The sequence below is a fragment of the Heptranchias perlo genome, chromosome 5, assembly GCF_035084215.1.
Source record: "Heptranchias perlo isolate sHepPer1 chromosome 5, sHepPer1.hap1, whole genome shotgun sequence".
Lineage (NCBI taxonomy): Eukaryota > Metazoa > Chordata > Chondrichthyes > Hexanchiformes > Hexanchidae > Heptranchias > Heptranchias perlo.
The window spans coordinates 98822289-98844531 of record NC_090329.1 but is presented as its reverse complement, the minus strand read 5'-3'; the positions used below and the strand labels follow the sequence as shown (position 1 = coordinate 98844531).

The 22243-nt window shown below is 42.2% G+C and overlaps 1 protein-coding gene and 1 long non-coding RNA gene across 2 annotated transcripts; one reads left to right on the top strand and one right to left on the bottom strand.

The window, feature by feature from the left end:
- The first annotated feature begins 3495 nt into the window (after positions 1 to 3495).
- On the top strand, positions 3496 to 8531 carry LOC137321477 (uncharacterized). Its single transcript, XR_010962828.1, has 3 exons — positions 3496 to 3564; positions 7775 to 7879; positions 8348 to 8531. It is a non-coding gene; the product is annotated as an uncharacterized lncRNA (long non-coding RNA).
- A 1983-nt stretch (positions 8532 to 10514) lies between these two features.
- gjb7 (gap junction protein beta 7) lies at positions 10515 to 11273 on the bottom strand. The gene has a single exon (XM_067983871.1). It carries the CDS (start codon positions 11271 to 11273, stop codon positions 10515 to 10517), a length of 759 nt encoding a protein of 252 aa, XP_067839972.1.
- Positions 11274 to 22243: the final 10970 nt, after the last annotated feature.

The window sequence follows — 22243 nt, the reverse complement described above, 5'->3', positions numbered from 1 at the left end:
TCTGGACCAACAAAATAAGCTAAAGATTAGCAGATGGATTTTAATAAAGACATGTAAGGTATATTGGGACAGAAAACAGCAACATTTGTGTACAATGAAGGGGAATACACCAATGTACTCAGTTTTTATCAAGATTAATATGTTATTTTAAAAAATTGAGAATCCCTTCACGCAGTAATCCAACTATCATATTATTGAGATGTGGGAAGGAAGGCAGGGAGTTTGATCTTAATTGACCATGAACTATGTTTAGGACCTTGAAATTTTTATCTTAATCAGAATTTGATCTGGTAGAATTAACTTTGATTTCGATATTTCACAATGCAGTCAATAAAAATTGTTTTCCACTTTAATTAAATTTTGTCCTAAATAAGGGATTGATCTGATCAGAGTTGTATCGACATGGGTTCAACTGTACTAGTTATTTGACTATATGTAAGCAGAGGGCAGCACCGTATAAGGAACCTGAAATGAAGGTTATCTTTTACAGTTACATAGGACAGGGTAAGTATTGTGAAGTAAGAAAGAACACTTCGGGGCATTCATTAAATCAACAGAGAAAACTTTACTTAGGAAATTTGATGCAAATTCATATCCTGTTTTGTGTATAAACAATGGATTAGGAGTTCACAGCAGCTTCCGATACATCAGCTGCAGGACTTTATTCAGTAACACTCTCAACTATTCTAATTAAGTACAAGAGGTCTGCAAGCAATTGCCAAAAATTGATTATGTAATAACCTGAGACACATTTAGCAATCGTTTATAACCAGCCAAATCTCCATATTTCAAAAATAATCATTGAGACTAGTTTTGATAGCGTTATTATCAGCAACCAAGCCACGTAACCATAAGAGAAAAAAATGACAGGCTCAATTTTCATTGTGTACTAACTAGTTCAACTGATTCTACATTTAATTTCTAAATATGAGGTGTGAGTTCCTGTTTGCCTGTCACTGAAATTCACTTGCTTCAGTTGATTGGATTTTTGAGGTTTTTTTTCAACTCTCTTTAACGTTCCTTCCCTCCTCTCCTGAAGCATTGCTTGGGTTCAGTTCCACTATATTTCATCCAAATAGCCATTCTTCATATGCAAGCTTAGACAATGACCGTCAACAGACTGCTCTACAATGGGGGCATCACAGCAGAGTCCAGTACTTTCTTCAGCAGACATCACATGCACAGACTTTTCAGCAGGAGCCATTGGATTGTGATCAGCTTTAGGAATCCTGACTGATTTTTCCCTTCATTGTAGGAGCTTTGAGGCCAACTGTAGCACTCCTTGACTGAGATCAGCTGAGTTCTACATCATCAGGGGTTTATGTTAGTTCTTAGCTGAGTGCTGGATGGAGTACCAGGCAATACAGATATATTCCACCATTAGGAATGCAGAAAGTTGATATCCAGGACTGTTTGAATCATGCCCTATGTCAGACAATTACAGAGCTACATGGAGGTGTATGTGCTACAATGTGTCCTACACTCCAACTGAAAAAGATAGAGCAGAAAGGAGAACATTTTTCAGAACAAGGCCACTGCTAAAGTGATTATTAGTGTCTAAAATGGAGGGCTCTTATGAAAGAGTTTATTTGCTTAAAGTGTGGTTGAGCAGGCCTGGCATGATGATACGTCACAGCTCCCTATAAGCCAAGTTTCCAATCTCAACCAATGTCACCCTGGGGAAGTAATAAAAAGAGATCTGGAGCTTCCCCACTGGGAGGAAGTGGAAATCAGCCCAGGTCACCCTTACGCATGTCGTACAGAATCACAATGGCAGAGGCCTTGGACAGAAGGTCTACTCGCAATTTTGACTGGGGTAAGGTGCACTGATCAGACCTAGAGGAACCTTATAGAGGAGAAATGGGAGAGAATTAAACAAAATACTACATTCAACAAAACAAATTCCAACTGAGTGAATCAATCTAATTTAAAAATGTGTTTTCTTTCATTTCTGCAACTCCTTTTGAAACATTAACAAGTATATTTTCACTTAAAGAATGTAACTTCACAGTATCAAATTTCATCAAGAGTATTGTGGAGCGTTTCAGTGCCACGGAATGCAAGTAATCAAATTCATATCTGTGACTCCCTGCCTGGTGAGCTTCCAATCTCAACTATGCTGCCGTGAGCAGGTGATAAGCAGAGGCCAGGCATTCCCCACAGGAAGGCAGACCCAAAATTGTAACAATTACGTTATTGAATGCACGGATAATGGCATTTATATCAACTGTTTGCCTGAGCTGGGAAGATCAATAATGGATTAAAAAAGTACTGGAAGAAGGATAGCAATTGACGAATGTTTCTAACTTTTGCAGAAATTTTGAAAATTTACAAAATCCTCTACGAAAAGTGGTTTCCACTCCACTAGGACCGTAAATCTTCCTGTTGCAGCTGAACCTAGCAATTGACTGTACATGTGGAGGGTAAATGCCAGCTGGTTGGGTAGAAAAACCTGTTTCCATTATAACTTCTATGTTTGTACTTCTATGTATTTAACCATTTCCATATTAGCGGTGCCAAATGTTTCTCAGGACCTGTGCCACGCAATTTATCAGACTAAAAAAGTCAAGTTGCTTTCTGTGAGACAATAATTAAAGAGATGCTACTTTTCTCCTTTTTTTGAGGGGCTGGATTTGGGTTATTTGTGATTTTTCGTGATGAGAAACAAATATGTTGCTGTTCACCAATCTAACATTTGTGCAGTGTTTTAAAAGTGTAATCTACTTTTGGCAGTACCTATTAATGATCATACTGTTATATTGAAAAGGCAGTAGCTGACTTGCTGTTCACTGCCAAGCTCGGTACAGCCATTGTTACTGTCAGTGTTTCTTCTAAATAACTATTCATTCACCCTCCATCATCCCCAGTGGGATCAGCAATGATCCTTTTAAAAAATGTTGTGTCTTTATGTGTACAACAAAGAATGGATGAGTTTCTGTTATTCATAGAATTACATAAAATTTACAGTACAGAAGCAGGCCATTCAGCCCAACTGGTCTGTGGCCAGTGTTTATGCTCCACATAAGCCTCCTCGCACCCTACTTCATCTAATCCTTTCAGCATATCCTTCTATTCCTTTCTCCCTCATGTACTTATCTAGGTTCCCCTTAAATGCATCTATGTTATTCGCCTCAACTACTCCATGTGGTAGCAAATTCCACATTTTCTGGGTAAAGAAGTTCACTTATCTGTCAGTAAACATCCCATTTTACTTCATAAAATTTAAGCACCCAAATTCCACAGCATGTGTGCACAGTCTGTTAGAGCACCAATGCAGGAAGTACCAGGCAGTGGGAGTCAGGTTTGATTCCTTACCATTCTGCTAAGTTCCTGATCTCAGTCATACTGTTTTGGGAGGCAAGGGATATCCTCGCAGAAAGGAAGGGGAAAAACTAGATAGAGAGTCCCCATCAGGGCACTGTTACATGCCTTCTGGGAAATGGTTATGAATGGTATTAGCAGTAGGCTGAAAAGGAGCCTCTGACATAGGAATTGCATGGCCTGGAAGGATCAATAAATGAAGGAAGAAATTAGGAAAAATTATTGTACGTGCTTCAGAGGAAGGTAAGTGTTATATTTTTGGGTCTTTTCTTACCTTATTTTACCCTAGATTATTTTGTCTCCCATTTCTTAGGTCATTCTCATGAATGAGTCCCAACTCCCCATACCTTCAAGGGTATTTATCCTTGCCTGGAAAGCTAGATAAGCAGCTCAGGAAACAAAGAATAAACCCTGTCTGATAAATGCTTTTTGCTATTGGACGTATCTTATGCCTCCGTAAGTTCTCACTCCACTGTTTGACAGAAATGAAGTATCACACTAGACCTCATTTTAAGTTTAAAATATCAAGTGAATTTATTTTACAAAAGAGGAAAAAGAACATAATTTTATTTTATATCTAAAACAGACATCCTTCCAGTTAACTCTTCGAATGGATAAAAATAATCAAAAGATCACAACTCTCAGAACTAAGGTACAGCTTTGCAAATAACTTTGAAGTAATTGTGTTTCTTTTCCTACAACTTCTAATCACTGTGGGAGCCTAATTCATCTAAACTGTTTTTTAAAAATTCAAACAGATTCTTTTTCTAACTGCCAACAGTTTCAAACTGATCAGTTCCTCCTCTGAGATTTTCAAGCAGCCCCTGATTTCAACCAAACAGTTCCTTTTCATATTCTAGAAAAGAGTTATCGGGATTTCTGGTTTTTTAATGCCTCACTATTCAGTTTTTAAAAAGAAATGCCAGTCATGTACAAACTGAACCAATCACACAGCATTGTTTAAGATTAAATTATTTCCCTCTCTAGGTTGTAACTGACTAAACTTGCAATGTTGCACCAGAATAAGCTTAGTACAGTGATCTTAACTGCAATTGGTTTTTAAAATGCTTATGTACTGTGTTAAAGGAATAGTCACTAAATCAAAACTAGACAAAAAGCCTTGGGCTCAATTTTAAAAGTAAAAAACGGGTGGGTTAAGAACATAAGAACATAAGAACTAGGAGCAGGAGTAGGCCAATCGGCCCTTCGAGCCTGCTCCGCCATTCAATAAGATCATGGCTGATCTGATCCTAACCTCAAATCTAAATTCATGTCCAATTTCCTGCCCGCTCCCCGTAACCCCTAATTCCCTTTACTTCTATTTCTATTTTAAATTTATTCAATGATGTAGTTTCCACAGCTTCCTGGGGCAGCAAATTCCACAGACCTACTACCCTCTGAGTGAAGAAGTTTCTCCTCATCTCAGTTTTGAAGGAGCAGCCCCTTATTCTAAGATTATGCCCCCTAGTTCTAGTTTCACCCATCCTTGGGAACATCCTCACTGCATCCATCCGATCAAGCCCCTTCACAATCTTATATGTTTCAATAAGATCGTCTCTCATTCTTCTGAACTCCAATGAGTAGAGTCCCAATCTACTCAACCTCTCCTCATATGTCCGCCCCCTCATCCCCGGGATTAACCGAGTGAACCTTCTTTGTACTGCCTCGAGAGCAAGTATGTCTTTTCTTAAGTATGGACACCAAAACTGTATGCAGTATTCCAGGTGCGGTCTTACCAATACCTTATATAACTGCAGCAATACCTCCCTGTTTTTATATTCTATCCCCCTAGCAATAAACGCCAACATTCCGTTGGCCTTCTTGATCACCTGCTGCACCTGCATACTAACTTTTTGATTTTCTTGCACTAGGACCCCCAGATCCCTTTGTACTGCAGTACTTTCCAGTTTCTCGCCATTAAGATAATAACTTGCTCTCTGATTTTTCCTGCCAAAGTGCATAACCTCACATTTTCCAATATTGTATTGCATCTGCCAAATCTCCGCCCACTCACCCAGCCTGTCTATATCCCCTTGTAGGTTTTTTATGTCCTCCTCACTCTCTACTTTCCCTCCCATATTTGGGGGCGGGGTGCATTGAAAATTGCCACCATTTCAGACTCACCCCCGACCTGCCTATTTCCGGTTTTCACAGGGGCGGGACGAGGGGAGGGTGACCAACCCGCTCCCAGGAGGCGGGTGAGGGAGGCTTCCGGCCTCCATTTTTCACTAATTCTCGATTTCAACCCCGGGGGGGGGTCAGGATTCCCGGGCCTTCTGTTTTACGCCTCATGAAAGGAGGCGAGAAGGCCCGAGACTAACAGGAAAGTGCCTAAAATGGCACAGCTTGTGGGCCAAAGGAGCAGGAGTACATAACACAGGCCCAACAAGCCTACCTGCTCCTTTCCCCCACCCCCGATCACAGATTCCCCCCTCAATCGTGGCCTCTGACCCCCGATCGCAGACCCCCGACCCAGCCCCGATCCTCCGACCCCGATTCTCCAACCCCAACCTGACCCCCCAACCCGGCCCCGATCCACCGACCCCGACCCCGATCCTCAGACCCCGATCCCGATCCCCCTACCCTGATCCTCCCCCTCAATGATTGCGGACCCCCACGATGACCCCCGATCCCGCCCCCTGTGACTGACCCCCGATCCCACCCCCCATGACTTGCGACCCCCGTGCCCACCTATGCCCACCCGTGTCCCTTGCCCACCCATGCCCCTTGCCCACCCTTGCCCCCCCATGCCCCCCCAAGTCCCCCCCGCCATGCATACAAACTAAGAATACCTGCAGACTTACCTGAAGACGTCCTCTCCCTGAGACCAGCCTGTCAATCAGGCCGGTCAGTCGGACGGGAAACTGACAAAAAAAATAAAAGACGTCCTATGTCAAAATCAGAAGAACGTCCGGGGAATCCGCACTAATGGACACCCCCGCCCCCTTCCTGGCTCGGTTTTAAAATTGAGACCCTTATTTTTGTCATGTTAATATATACTCAAAAAATTTCCAGTTTCTCAAATACACGTGTTGAATTTCATATACAATAGCACTGGGAAAATAAATTCCTAGAAATCGTTAAATAAAGTGAATTTGCTTCAAACTTTAGAATATTTCCACTTTAAAATGTAACCAGCCAAATTTTTGTCCTTGTTGAAAAATTCCATTCAAAATTATCAATTATGTCAGGAGTGCTTAAAATTAGTAAAAAGACACCATGATAGATGAGTTAAAGAATCACATTTAATACATTTTTTTATTTTCTTCAAGACAACATCTATTATAGTAAATATATTGCCAATAACAACTTGCATTTATATAGTTCCTTTAACATAGAATAGCATCCCAAAGCACTTCACAGAGGCGTAATCAAACAAAAATATTAAAACGACATTTGTCTTTTAGAAAGTAAAATATTTTCATTTCAGATACAACAAACTCTATACATAAAATATTAAAGCGAGCATCATGTCTACCACATATAAATTAATGATGATTGACAGAAATAACTCGGGTAAAGTAGTTTAGTAGTTACAATAACCCAGAGCCTGTGAGTTCACATCCCACCATGCTAAATTGTGAACAAGTCAATAAATCTGGTAATTTGTGGGCTTGCACCAGAAAAATGACCATGAAAGGCTTGCCAGATTGTTGTAAAAACCCAACTGGATCACTAATATCTTTTAAGTAAAAGGAACCTGCCACCCCTACCTGGCCTGGCATGCATGTGACTCCAGTCCCATATATGTGGTTGATTTTTAATGCCCTCTGAAATGGGCAATAAATGCAGCCTTGCCAGTGTTGCCCACATGCCAAGAAAAAATAAAATAAAGTGCAAGAAGCGTCACAGTGAAGGAGTGCTTCGGAGTCAGGTATTCAAGCTCATTTCAAGACCCGCTCAAAGTCCCTAAACACTACGTAGCACAATAAATATTTTTGTAGCCCATCTAATTTATTTTTTTTATATCTCTTTTGCATCATTTTACTCAGTGTAAAAAAATAAATCCAACCAATTTAGCGTTAAGATGAGGCAGCCGAAGAGTGGGCTGAGTCTGTATTTTTGTTTCCCATCGCATAAGAATGTGAGTTTGCAAAAACTCATCCCATTTGCAGCAATACATATACATATTTATTGTTGTCAAGCAGAGTAAATTTTATTATTGATGGATGTGGTTGGTATATCGAACTAGAACATTCTTGAAACTCCTTTTCTTTTGATGTGAGATAAATAGCCCTATATAATTTGAACTTACTTTTTCCCAACACTTGAGCTGACGTGTATTATAACATTCTAATGAAGGGTTTACACCCAAAATGCCTTTTCTCATTACAGATGCTGATTGACCTGCAGCATATTTCCAACATTTTGTGTTGTTATTTCTATATTGCTTAATTTTGACAGTGCATTAATTTTTCACCAATTTTATATTTTTCTCTCTTCTCTCCTGAAGGTATTCATTCCTTCTTAAGCATTGGTTCGATGGACTGCAAAGAGCATCACAGGCAAGCCGAATCCTATCTTCACCCAACACTTCCATTGGGAGTCACTAGACAGAGTTGAGTAGGACATTGTCTGATATTCCCCTTTCTAATCGACAGTAACCCAGCTGAGATCAGTTAACTCAACATGGACCAAAATTGAGGTTTGGGAATTCCCTTTCCTCTATGGCTCAGCTACTCACCAGATAAGTCTGCTCAGCTATTAGTGGATGGCTCAGGGTTAATTAAAACCTAGCTACGGTAGAATTCTGCTTCCTACTTTATCTGTTCAGCACTTACTCAGCAGTAACATTTCAGATGAATGTGCTATATGTGTCAACTCACACCCACAGGCAAAAATAGATGTAAATCTTTAAGTTGGGTGCATATATTGTATACATTCCTTGTTAAACCTGCCCTTCGAAGGTTTGTAGCGTCATAATGCATGGCTTTGATAGCACTCATTTTGCACTGAAAATAGACACTTCTCAGTATTGATTGGTCTTGACGTACACTACTGACATCCTTTCTATTAATTTTTTCAGATCTTCAATCAATAGCTATGACAATTCTGAAGACCATTCTCCAGACACCTTGCTACATTTCTGTATGTGTTATTTTTATACAGGTATTACCAACCAGGTTAAAGTCTACATAAAAATAGCGCACACTGGAATAAAGTTGGAACACCTTATTTACTCAGATGTAAATTTTGCCATTCAGAGGTTCTACCCATTAGTGTATATGTATTTTAGTTTATTTAAAGAATTCTGTAATTTCATAAATGTTCTGTGGTGACCTTGATTTCTGTTTGTCCTTTATAGTATCCTAGGCTAGAAATCTGCAGTAACAATACGTGCGAAGTTATTGTGACTATTTTCATAGGTCATTCAGTACTCAAAATATTAACAAGATTTTTCTTTCCTATTTTTAGAAATAAAATATTTTACTATAGCTGAACATGCAGAAGGTCGCTAAGGTTGGGACAAGTGTTCTTTGGAGCTTGAATGTGCAACTGGATGGAGCTGTAGTCTGGGCTGGGAGCACTTGGTAGGCTTGGGAGTGAAGATATTGGGAGCTGGTTTTTGGAGTAACTGGTGTCCTTTGGCACAGGTTATGGAGCAATTGGAGGATGGGTTTGGGAACACTTTGGGGTGGGGGAGGAAGAGGTTTGTAGTTGGGAGTCCTACGAGTTGCCAGGGTACAGAGAACAGCCACCAGGAACAAAGAGTGTGACCCCTGGGAGCAGACAGTGCAACCCTTGGGTGCAGAGAGTGCCCCCCCCCCCCCACCTGGGAACAGAGTGCCCCCCTGGGAACAGAGAGTGTGACCCCTAGGAGCAGAAATGCAGCCACTGGGAACAGAGAGTGCAATCCCTGGGAACAGAGCGCTCCCTCTGGGAACTGAGAGTGCGCCTCCTGGAAACACAGAGTGCAGCCACCAGGAATGGTGACTTCAAAGCACAGTACAAAGAACATGGGCAGAGGTGAGAAGGGAAGCTGTAATGAAACAGAGAGGCCCGAAAGATCACATAAAAAAGAGGAAAGCAGGAGACTGGGGGGCACTGAGGTCACGCATGTAAGGAAGCCTGAAAGGTTGCAAATGAGCAACAGCCCAAAAAAAATACTGGGTTCCAAAGTCCAGCTGAACCACTGAAGCTCCTGAAAGGGAGCAGAAAGCAACCGAGTACCCTGAGACAGGAGAGTGCTATGAGGTGAACGCTGTTTGAGATATTGGAAGATGGGATGAATGAGTTTATTGGTAAGAGTTAGTGATTTTTTTCACAAGTATTTAATATTTATAAGTGCTTATTGTTTTATAAATGTTATTTTATTGACATATAATAGGATGGGTGAGAACCAATGTGGCTTCTAAAAGGACTTTGGAAAACACTTTCAGGGATTTGAATGTGTTTTTGTGAATGGAAATGTTTTAAGGGATAGTGAAATAAGTGTTTATGATTGATTGTTTTATAGTAAATGTGAAATTTGAACCAGTCACCATACTTTTCTGACAAATTTTACCAGTGTATAACAAACAATTCAAATTACATTCAGTGCCAGAAAGTAGGCTGAAAGGGCTGAGAAATGAAATCAATGTACACTTGTAACGTTCACACCCTTATGCCAGAGCATGTAAATTATGTTTCAGTGACTTTGCATGGCTGTTACAGGTTTTGACTGTGTGGTAGCTCTTGTATGACTTCCTCAGCAGTGCAGTCACCTTCATGGTTACCGAACACACAACAGACATTTCTTCATAATTCAAAGGGAACAAGAGGAACTTTGCACATAAAGGTTAACTTTACAAGTTTGCACATGTAGATGTATATTAGGGAGGTGGTCTTTTGTTAGCTTGGTCAAAAATCTACTCAGGATATCATTGACACCTGTCATTCATATGATAATCAGGTTATTCTATGTACACTGCCCTCAATGTATCCTTTACTCAACTGTAACAAAGTTTAGTTACGGTTTGTGTATATTTGAACCATGATAAACGTAGTATTCTCCCTTCTACATATCCCCATCTGTTCAGGAAAAAAAAATCAGAATATTCAAAGAATGAAAATTTCTTCAAAGATTATGTGAAGAATCCCAGGCAGTAACTTAATTAATGTTTGTTCATTACATAATAAAGCACATTGGTATCCCTGTTCTAAAAGCAGCTTAAGTCAGCAGTATCACAAATTGCACTGATGTTTTTCTGGTTTCACATCGTGTGAATGCTTACGAAAGACCTCACCGTACCACCTTTTAGTGCTTGTAGATCATCATGTTTCCTCTGCAACGGGTCACATCCACATTTCAACCTTTGTGCTCGTTTGCCAGGTCTCTTCCGACAGAATTCTCCACAGTGCTTTACGAATAGGTAACTTATCTCACAGATGTTTAACAGTATGCAGAATCCTGAGGAGACAGCCATGCAGTAGATGAAAATGGTCTTCTCTGTTGGCCGACCAACAAAACAATCCACCACATTGGGGCAGGGCCTGACCTCACATTTCACAAGGCGAGGAACAGAGAACCCGTTGTACATCCACTGAAACACGAACAAGAAACTGATCTCAACTCCCGTTTTGAACACTAGACTAAAGAAATAGGTCCACCACAGACCTCCATCAATGCTCCCTTTATCTACATACAGTTTTTTTTTGTACTTCTTCTCCCTGTGTTCCCTGTAACCTACATGCATGACAACCAAAAGAGAAGGGGTGGAAACCATGATAAGTTGCAGTGCCCAAAGTCTTGCTTGGGACACTGGAAAGAAGTGATCAAAACACACATTTTCACAACCAGGTTGCTCTGAGTTGCAGGTGAACTCCTTCTGCTCATCACTCCAGACACGTTCTGCTGCCACCACATAGACAAGGACTCGGAATATGAACATAACAGTCAACCAAATTCTCCCCACCACAGTGGAGTATTGATTCACTCCACTTAAAACATCACGGAGTAAACTCCAGCTCATGGTTCCTCAATAATTTGATGAAGGATCTGCAGAATATAGAAAAGAAATTCAGAAATAAAACACTATACAATTTATTGAATTAATATGCTGAGGATTAAGGGGAATTAAACGATGGTGTCAGTGCCACCTATCCTTTCCGCCACATATTTTTATATCATATATATAAAATGCATTGTTCAGCTCTCGAGATAATAAAGAAAGATTTGCATCTACATAGCACCTTAGCACATCTCACAAATATTTCAAAGCACTTTACATACAATGAATTACTTTGAAGTGCAACAACAGTTATACAGGCAAACATAGCAGTTGTTCGGCACATAGCAAAATCCAACAAACACTAATTGGATGAATAACCAGTTCATCTGATTTTGGTGATACTGGCTGATTGCTAAATATCGGGAGAACCCCATGCTCTTTGTCAAAAATTGGGTCTTTAAAGTCCAATTACTGGGCCTCGATTTAATACCTCATGAAGGACAACACCTCCAACACATCAATCAAGGTGTGGCCTAACCAGAGCACTACAGCTTCGGTAGACTAGCCTCAGACTTATATTTGCAAATTTCACAAATACACCTCGCCTACAAGAAGCGCAAATCCTCAAATTGTGGGGTGCTTCCCATGATTTGTGAGGGAGTGCACACAATTTCCCGATATGTGATCCTGGTGGGCAAGGTTCAGTGCTAGGAGCTAAAATTCTTAAAATTTACCTGATGCTCCACTGATTTGGCAATATACCTGATTATTCTGTTTGCCTTCTTGATTGCTGCTCTGTAATGACCGGGTATGGTAAGCACTGAGTTTACTATCACTTCCAGATCTCTTTCAGCCTTCTCCATTCATTGAGTAATTTTTTCCAGCATGTAATATTTTGCACTTATCTGCCTTCAGTTTCATCTGCCATAGTTCTAGACCACTTGCCAATTTTATCTAGGTCCTTTTGACTGCCCACCCTAATCCAAGGACCAATTTTTCTAGGTGGGCATAGAATATAAAAGTCGAGATGTAATGGTGAATCTGTATAAAATTTTAGTAAGACCACAGTTGGAGTGCTGTGTGCAGTTTTGGGCTCCACACTACAGGGAGAATGTCGATGCAATAGAGAGGGTACAGTACAGCTTCACTAGGATGCTGTCTGGTATGAGGAAATACAAATACAAAGAAAGACTTGAAAAATTGGGGCTGTTTTCATTATAACAGGGGAAATGAAAGGGGGATTTGAAAGAAGTGTTAAAATTATGAAGGGATGAGGCAGCAAATAGAAACAGACTGGGCGCTAAATTGGGCCGTGTAGCGCCCGTTGTTTCAGCGATACACAGCCTCTTTGACATCCAAGATGGCGTCTTGGATGCGTACGCAGATTTCCAGCGTGACGTGCACCAGATGCCATTTTGGTATAGGAGTTAGCGCAGGCGTAGATAAGGAACGCTGGAATCATGTAAAGCAGAGAGAAAATGGCTTCAATCAGTGTGCAACGCTGATTTAAAGTGATACACAGCATTTTGGGACTTAACACTCAACTCAACGCACAGCCTTAACCCCGACCATCTGAACGTGTCTTACAGTGCCTGGAGGACCCCCCACCGGCGCTATTTAAAGGGACCATGCAGGATTTACAGGTTAGTGGCTGGATTATTGCTTCTGGCTGCTGAGACATTTACAATTGTTTTTGGAGGTCTCCTACACTTGAATACTAGGACACGGGGAGATAGCCTAACATTTAGAGCCAGGACGTGCAGGTGAAGTTAGAAAATGCTTCTACACGCAAAGGGTGTGAGACGTTTGGAACGCTCTTCTGCAGATGACAATTGATACTAGCTCACTTGTAAAAATTAAATCTGAGAGTGATAGATTTCTGTGAACCAAGGGTATTAAGGGATAAGGGGCTGAGGGGGGTATATGGAGTGAGGTCCACCATGATCTCGTTGAATACTGGAACAGGCTCGAGGGGCTAAATGCCACTGCCACTTGCTGCCTCCTGATATGCGCCACCTTCTCCTGCAAGTAAGCGGGACGTGTATCTGAGTGATATGCCTGTTATGGTTGAATAGCTGCCAGTGTATGTGGCCTGTGAGTTGTGGCTAGGCAGCTCTAAACATGGTAATGTGTAAGGGTGAGAGGAAGCATCTGGTTGGAAGAGTTGGGTACTGATGGAAAGAGTGAGTTTGTTGGTATGTGGGGGATGGGGTGTAGTGCGTGGTGCAGTTGGTAGGAGATGCCACTTGACAGTTGACCTCACTCACCTTGACCACTCATGTCAAAGCACTGAACTTCTTCCTGCACTGCATCCATGTTCATGATGCTGTGCACCTGGCATTGACTTCGTCCCCCGCTGCCTCCCACTGTCTTTTGGGTATACGTCTGGAGGGCCTCTTGCTCCACCACCCCCCCCCTCCCCAGCGTATATAGGATGTCCCTCCTTCTGTCCTCCTCTTGCACCCAAGGTCTCTAGTGCATCATCAGAGAACCTTGGTGCTCGCACTCTCGCAGGCCTGGTACTAACTCAGACTGGCAGATTCGTGAGGTCTGGTGTGCAGATTGGAGGATGTAGGATTGAGTGGTGTGTAACCTTTATTCAATGTTTTAACCTAACTCATCAGTGTGTAAACATAGGGATGGGACCTGCATCTGTGTTTTACGTGTGCGATGTCTGATCTCCCTTCAGACTCCGTACAGACAGTAGACTGTTATTTTCAGCAAATAACAGGTACCAGCTACCTTTAAGAGATTTCTAAGAAACATCCTCCCTTTAAGAGCCCGCTTATTGGCACCCCATCCACCACACTAAACATTCACTCCCTTAACCATCGGCGCACTGTGGCTGCAGTGTGTACCATCCACAGGATGCACTGCAGCAACTCGCCAAGGCTTCTTCAACAGCACCTCCCAAACCCGCGACCTCCACCACCTAGAAGAACAAAAGCAGCAGGCAGATGGGAACAACACCACCTGCACGTTCCCCTTTAAGTCACACACCATCCTGACTTGGAAATATATTGCCGTTCCTTCATCGTTGCTGGGACAAAATCCTGGATCTCCCTACCTAACAGCACTGTGGGGGAACCTTCACCACACGGTCTGCAGCAGTTCAAGATGGCGGCTCACCACCACCTTCTCAAGGGCAATTAGGGAAGGGCAATAAATGCCAGCGATGCCCACATCCCATGAATGAATTAAAAAAAACTGCTGCAGGCACAACTGCAGCCTCAGAGTAGGGCAAGAACAGCATTGCTTTTGGCTGTCAAGGTAACTATGGCACTTAATTTTTATGGCTCTGGCTCTTTTCAGGCTGCTGCTGGCGATATAAGCAAATTTTTTTAAAATTCATTCATGGGATGTGGACGTTGCTGGCAAGGCCGGCATTTATTGCCCAGCCCTAATTGCCCCTTGAGAAGGTGGTGGTGAGCCACCTTGAACCGCTGCAGTCTGTGTGGTGAAGGTTCTCCCACAGTGCTGTTAGGTATGGAGTTCCAGGATTTTGTCGCTATATGTCCAAGTCAGGATGGCGTGTGACTTGGAGGAGAACGTGCAGCTGGTGGTGTTCCCATGCGCCTGCTGTCCTAGGTGGTAGAGGTCGCTGGTTTGGGAGGTGCTGTTGAAGATGCCTTAGCAAGTTGCTGCAGTGCATCGATGCGCCGGTGATGGAGGGAGTGAATGTTTAAGGCAGTGGATGGGGTGCCAATCAAGCGGGATACTTTGTCCTGGATGGTATCGAGCTTCTTGAGTGTTGGAGCTGCACTCATCCAGGCAATTGGAGAGTATTCTATCACACTCCTGACTTGTGCCTTGTAGATGGTGGAAAGGCTTTGGGGAGTCAGGAGGTGAGTCACTCGCCGCAGAATACCCAGCCTCTGACCTGCTCTTGTAGCCACAGAATTTATGTGCTCAGTCCAGTTAAGTTTCTGGTCAATAGTACCCCCAGGATGTTGATAGTGGGGGATTGGGCGATGGTAATGGAGTTGAGTGTCATGGGAGTTGGTTAGACTCTCTTGTTGGAGATAGTCATTGCCTGGCACTTGTCTGGCGCGAATCTTACTTGCCACTTTGACAAATCTCAGTCACAACCTCTTTTGTGAACCACCGCCATCTGATGCACTAGTCGTCGCTGAAGTTGAGGTTGGAGAATTGTTCCCGGAAGGCCCTTGTTGGATATGGCCTCCTGCTGAGTGCCCTGCACCACCTCCTCCTCCTCCCTCTTCTCGCAGCTTGACCTGCTCTGTGTGGCCTTTCTGCATGCTCCCAGTCATGTTCAATTCTCAGAGGATGCCCTAGCAGGCTTCCCATGTCTGCAAGCAATGTTATTCAGCACACTATTTTAAATGCCACTATTTAATCCCACGAGTACTGCAAGACCGCCCAGACTACTCTCCATATAATATTGTAACTTTCTCCAAGTATAGGAAACTTCCAAAAACACGTACAATTGAACCAGCAGCCAGAATAACTATTCCAGCAACCAGCCTGTAACTCCTGCATGCTCCCTTTAAATAGCGCTGGTGGGGGGGGGGTCCTTCATGCCCTTTAACTCCTGTTCTGCCGTGCGCGGTTAGGACAGTGTGTTGGCTGGAGCAGAGAGTTCGAAAATGTCACCAACTGCTTCAAATCAGCGTTGCACATTGATTTACATCATAATCTCCCTACTCTACATGCTTCTGCCATTAGTTAGGTGCACCCACCTTTACCAAGATGGCGTCCCGCGCAAATCACACTGGAAGCGTGCGGGCGCATCTCAGACACCATTTTCAGTGCTTAGGAGTTCGTGTAGTGCCTTCACAATGAACGCTACACAGGCCAATTTAGCCCCCAGTAACTTCACAACCGAGTTACGCTACAGGTTAGCATCAAAGCATGTTTTGCATTGACGCAAAATATGTAGTAGAATTGTTAGCACTATGTAAACAGAAACAGCTGTCTTTAGTTGCCAAATTTTAATTAGATTGAAGAACTTGTTGACAGATATTATGACCGCAACAATTTTTAGCAAATATACCATCCAATTTTATCACATTCTCATAGAGTCATAGAGTCATAGAGTTATACAGCACGGATAGAGGCCCTTCGGCCCATCGTGTCCGTGCCGGCAATCAAGCCCAGTCTAATCTAATCCCATATTCCAGCATTTAGTCCGTAGCCTTGTATGCTATGGCATTTCAAGTGCTCATCCAAATGCTTCTTGAATGTTGTGAGGGTTCCTGCCTCCACAACCCTTTCAGGCAGTGAGTTCCAGACTCCAACCACCCTCTGGGTGAAAAAGTTCTTTCTCAAATCCCCTCCAAACCTCCCGCCTTTTACCTTGAATCTATGCCCCCTTGTTATAGAACCCTCAACGAAGGGAAAAAGCGCCTTAGTATCCATCCTATCTGTGCCCCTCATAATTTTGTACACCTCAATCATGTCCCCCCTCACCCTCCTCTGCTCCAAGGAAAACAAACCCAATCTTCCCAGTCTCTCATCATAGCTGAAGCGCTCCAGCCCTGGTAACATCCTGGTGAATCTCCTCTGCACCCTCTCCAAAGCGATCACATCCTTCCTGTAGTGTGGCGACCAGATCCTTGGGAACATCCTTACCGCATCCACCCGATCAAGCCCCTTCACAATCTTATGTGTTTCAATAAGATCGCCTCTCATTCTTCTGAACTCCAATGAGTAGAGTCCCAATCTACTCAACCTCTCCTCATATGTCCACCCCCCTCATCCCCAGGATTAGCCGAGTGAACCTTCTTTGTACTGCCTCGAGAGCAAGTATGTCTTTTCTTAAGTATGGACACCAAAACTGTATGCAGTATTCCAGGTGCCGTCTCACCAATACCTTATATAACTGCAGCAATACCTCCCTGTTTTTATATATTCTATCCCCCTAGCAATAAAAGCCAACATTCCGTTGGCCTTCTTGATCACCTGCTGCACCTGCATACTAACTTTTTGATTTTCTTGCACTAGGACCCCCAGCTCCCTTTGTACTGCAGTACTTTCCAGTTTCTCGCCATTAAGATAATAACTTGCTCTCTGATTTTTCCTGCCAAAGTGCATAACTTCACATTTTCCAATATTGTATTGCATCTGCCAAATCTCCACCCACTCACCCAGCCTGTCTATATCCCCTTGCAGGTTTTTTATGTCCTCCTCACTCTCTACTTTCCCTCCCATCTTTGTATCATCTGCAAACTTTGATATGTTACACTCGGTCCCCTCTTCCAAAGCGTTAATATAGATTGTAAAGAGTTGGGGACCCAGCACCGACCCCTGCGGAACACCACTGGCTACTGGTTGCCAGTCCGAGAATGAACCCTTTATCCCAACTCTCTGCTTCCTGTTAGATAACCAATCCTCCACCCATGCCAGAATATTACCCCCAATCCAATGATTCTTTATCTTGAGCAATAATCCTTTATGTGGCACCTTGTCGAATGCCTTCTGGAAGTCTAAATACACTACGTCCACTGGTTCCCCTTTATCCACCCTGTACGTTATGTCCTCAAAGAACTCAAGCAAATTTGTCAGACATGACTTCCCCTTCGTAAAGCCATGCTGACTTTGTCCTATTAAATTATGTTTATCCAAATGTTCCGCTACTGTCTCCTTAATAATAGACTCCAAAATTTTACCCACCACAGATGTTAGGCTAACTGGTCTATAATTTCCAGCCTTCTGCCTACTACCCTTTTTAAATAAGGGCGTTACATTAGCAGTTTTCCAATCTGCCGGGACCTTTGCCGAGTCCAGAGAATTTTTGAAAATTATTACTAAAGCATCCACAATCCCTACTGCCACTTCCCTCAAGACCCTAGGATGAAAGCCATCAGGTCCAGGGGATTTATCCGCCTTGAGTCCCATTAATTTACTGAGTACCAATTCCTTAGTGATTTTAATCGTATTGAGCTCCTCCCCCCCCTAGAGACCAGTGTTGGGATATTCTTAGTGTCCTCTACTGTAAAGACTGAAACAAAATATTTGTTCAGCATTTTTGCCATCTCCATGTTTCCCACCATTAATTTCCCGGTCTCATCCTCTAAGGGACCTACGTTTGTCTTAGCCACCCTTTTTCTTTTTATATAACTGTAGAAACATCTGTTTTTATATTTTTTGCTAATTTATTTTCATAATCTATCTTCCCTTTCTTAATCAATCCTTTAGTTACTTTTTGCTGTCTTTTGAAGACTTCCCAATCTTATATCCTCCCACTAAGTTTGGCTACCTTATATGTCCTTGTTTTTAGTTGGATACTATCCTTAATTTCTTTACTTATCCACAGATGGCTGTCATTTATTTTACACCCTTTTTTCCTCAGTGGAATATATTTTTTTTGAAAGTTGTAAAATAACTCCCTAAATGAACACCACTGCTCATGTACCGTCTTACCCTTTAATCTATTTTCCCAGTCCACTTTAATCAATTCCGCTCTCATACCATCATAGTCTCCTTTATTCAAGCTCAGTACGCTTGTTTGAGAACCAACCTTCTCACCCTCTAATTGGATATGGAATGTAACCATGTTATGGTCACTCATTCCAAGGGGATCCTTAACTAGGACATTATTAATTAATCCTGGCTCATTACATAGGACCAGGTCCAAGGTTGCCTGCCCCCTTGTTGGTTCAGTTACATACTGCTCAAGAAATCCATCCCTAATACACTCAATAAACTCTTCCTCAAGGCTGCCCTACCCAATTTGATTTGTCCAGTTAATATGACAGTTAAAATCCCCCATAATTATTGCTGTTCCCTTATTACATGCCCTGACTATTTCCTGATTAATACTTCTTCCAGCAGAGTTGCAACTATTAGGAGGCCTATATACTACGCCCACTAATGGTTTTTTTCCCCTTATTATTCCTGATCTCTACCCAAACTGTTTCATTGTCCTGATCTTTTGTCCCAATATCATTTCTCTGTATTACAGTGATTCCTTCCTTTATTAACATAGCCACCCCACCTCCCCTTCCTTCCTGCCTGTCCTTCCTGATTGTTAAATACCCTGGCATATTTAATTCCCAGTCGTTGTCACCCTGCAGCCATGTTTCTGTAGTGGCCACAAGATCATACCCTTACGTAGTTATTTGTGCCGTTAACTCGTCCATTTTGTTACGAATGCTACGTGCATTCAGATAATACGTGCATTTCACAGTGCAAGTGCTCATTATTCAGGTGGGCATTCCACTTGAATGCCAGCACTCAAAGGGCCTGATCCTGATGTCCACACACACACACAGTAAGGCCAGCTGTAGTGATTCAATTACTGTTCTGACGGCAATCAGCTAACAAATCCTATACACAAATTTAATTGTTGGAATCAAAAACCAAATCGGAAACAAATGGCCTTTTTTTGTGGGATGACTATTTAACGTAAATGTTGGGGAAAGGAACATTAAATGCATTTTGCAACCAACGCCAGAATTGGCTTTGTGCAAATTGCCCCATTGTAGCAGAGGAGCTCATTCATCATCAACAACACATTCGGTTATTCATTTTCCATGTAACACCTGTTTCACTCTGTCAGCAATAGCACTGTGAGTTTGTCAGTTTTCAAAATCTCATTAATCATAGTACAATTGTTACTGGACTCAAAGCTCCAGGTTACTGAGTGATACAGTCATCTGTTTGACCCACATAATGGGTCTCTGCCAGTAACTAAGTCGTCAGCACATTAATGTATTCATACTTGTTTAATTTGGTTTTGCACAGTATTTCACGTGTGTTTTCTAGATTGAATATTCTTTAATATTGCATTTATAATTAATTAATAGAATGAACTTTAGTCTGACTACCCTCTCTGATTTAGTGCAGGCCAAGTAATCACTTTTTTTCTGGGATGAATTTCAAGGTAAGGGCTATCAGTAGTGCAGAATGGATCAGTTTTACACTTTTTGCACCCACTGTCGGCACCAGGCACTCCTGAGTTAGGGATAACAGTAAAAGTCTTTGTTAGTGTGCAGAGAGTTCCAGACGGCAGGAGTGTAGAGGCTCAAGAAGCAGCTGCCAACTCTGAAAGAAATGTCACCCCTACGCCCTCCAGATCTGGTTTTATTTATTTCTGCACATCTATTTTTCATTTAATAGTTCATCCTAGCCATTGGTTTAAAAAGGTCATCCAAGGGTCAAGTTTAAAACTAGCTCAAAAGATTACGGGGGCGATTTTTGTCTGAAGACGATAATTGGGCAGGCGATGGGCATGCGCGGGAGCTGGCCAGAGGAGTCGGAGAGGGAGCAATGCAATTTCTGCGGTCGACCCTAATTTGGTAGAATAGGAACAACGGGGATAATTTCTCATTAATCTAAGTGACCTTTTTACTGCAGTCAAACTTTTATAAGTGTAAATAATGATAACCCAGCTGTCAGAAAAAAAAGGCAGCTGAGCCATCCTGATCCCCTCATTACAGATTAGAGCACTGAATGCAATTGCTGCCAGAATCACTTGCAACAGCACCCAAGCCTGTCCATCAAAGCACTATAGAGCCCCATTTCTCAAAAGATCAGAGGGATTTCTTGGGGAAAGCCATCCTTTTTCTCCAGTAATTGTGTTGGATTTCCATCTGGAGCAGGGAATGGCATCGTCACCAGGAGCCCGGAAACATATATGCCACCTGATTTCAGCCTCCGTCCGTACTGTTCAGTGGCTGGAAAACAGTTGATTTTGGTGCTCGAAAACCAGCAGTTTTCCAGCTCGCAGCACAAATGGGGGCTGAAAAAGTGGATGGTTGGCAGCTATGGTACCCCTTTATTATCCTCACCTATAGTTGCTAGAGTAGAGGGGTATGTGTGCACATTACTAAGTGCCACTTCGCATGCATTGAAGAGGTGAAAGAACAGCAAAATCTACCACTACATCATTCATGCCATCATCTTCTTAAGGAAATAAATGCAAATCATTTTAATTGGGTCAAAAATTGTATTTTCCATACTTCAATGAAACTAAATATCTGGCAGCATGTATAACAGGCGGCCAATGCATTATGCACTGCCACTCAAGACGGATTTCTATCCCTATATATTCCATCCACAGCTTTACATATCTACAACTAATTCTCTTAGTCTTTACTTTGCTAGCTATTCCTCCTCCACCAATGCACTGCAGTGTAAAATAGAGAAGTTTAAATACATAAGGAGGAATTTATTTACATGTGGTACCACAAGCCCCCCACTTTTCAAGTTATTTTCTCGCCCCCACCGTTTTACCTCCTGGTTTTCCAAGGTCATCCACCAACTGTGACCAAGGGAGTAGAGAGGTAACTTTCTTTCCGATATTCATGAGGAGGTGTACAAGGACAGCCCGATGGTAATTCTCCCTCCAATTTTACATCCCAATGTGGGTATCTCCTAACCTCCATTCAACAGTATGGACGATTGTGGGCACAAATCGGCCACTGAACCCAGTTTTGGTACTCTGAGACGTTGCACTTTCCAATCACCAAGTATGAAGGAAGGTAACATAGATCGGCAATGGGTATGGGTAAAAATGACATTATATTTCATTCGTTTTAATGTACATTTCTCCTGTAACATATCTCTTCAGGTTGTCCTTGGTCCTTCCTCAAAGAATTTGGATACTTTTTCATTGTGAAAGCTAATTGAGGGTGTGGTTTTCCTTTGTTCCTCCTTCACTACTGTTTGTTTCAAATTCCAATTGACTGAGTTGAAAGTTCCCTGTCACCTATCTGTTGACTTTTACATCATTACATGGATTAACATAAATTTCTTTAATGCTGAAAGCCATTCCATGGACAGGATGTGATTCATTTTGTCTAATGAGTGCTTTGTCACACAGGCACTGAATGTTTATTTCACTTCTCCCTCAGAATTTCTGTTTTCCCCAGCTTGCTACACTTACACATTATACGTGCTGTTGTGATAACAAAGGCAACAGGTTTTTTTTACATTGGCAGCACTCATTATATAGAGGCAGACAAAAGAGGGCAAGTAACTACTATATCAATGCCATTTAATTTTCAAGTACTTGGTACCAAAACTTC

Excerpts from the sequence above, each read along its gene's own strand:
- gjb7 (XM_067983871.1), bottom strand. The coding sequence starts at position 11,273 with ATGAGCTGGAGTTTACTCCGTGATGTTTTAAGTGGAGTGAATCAATAC.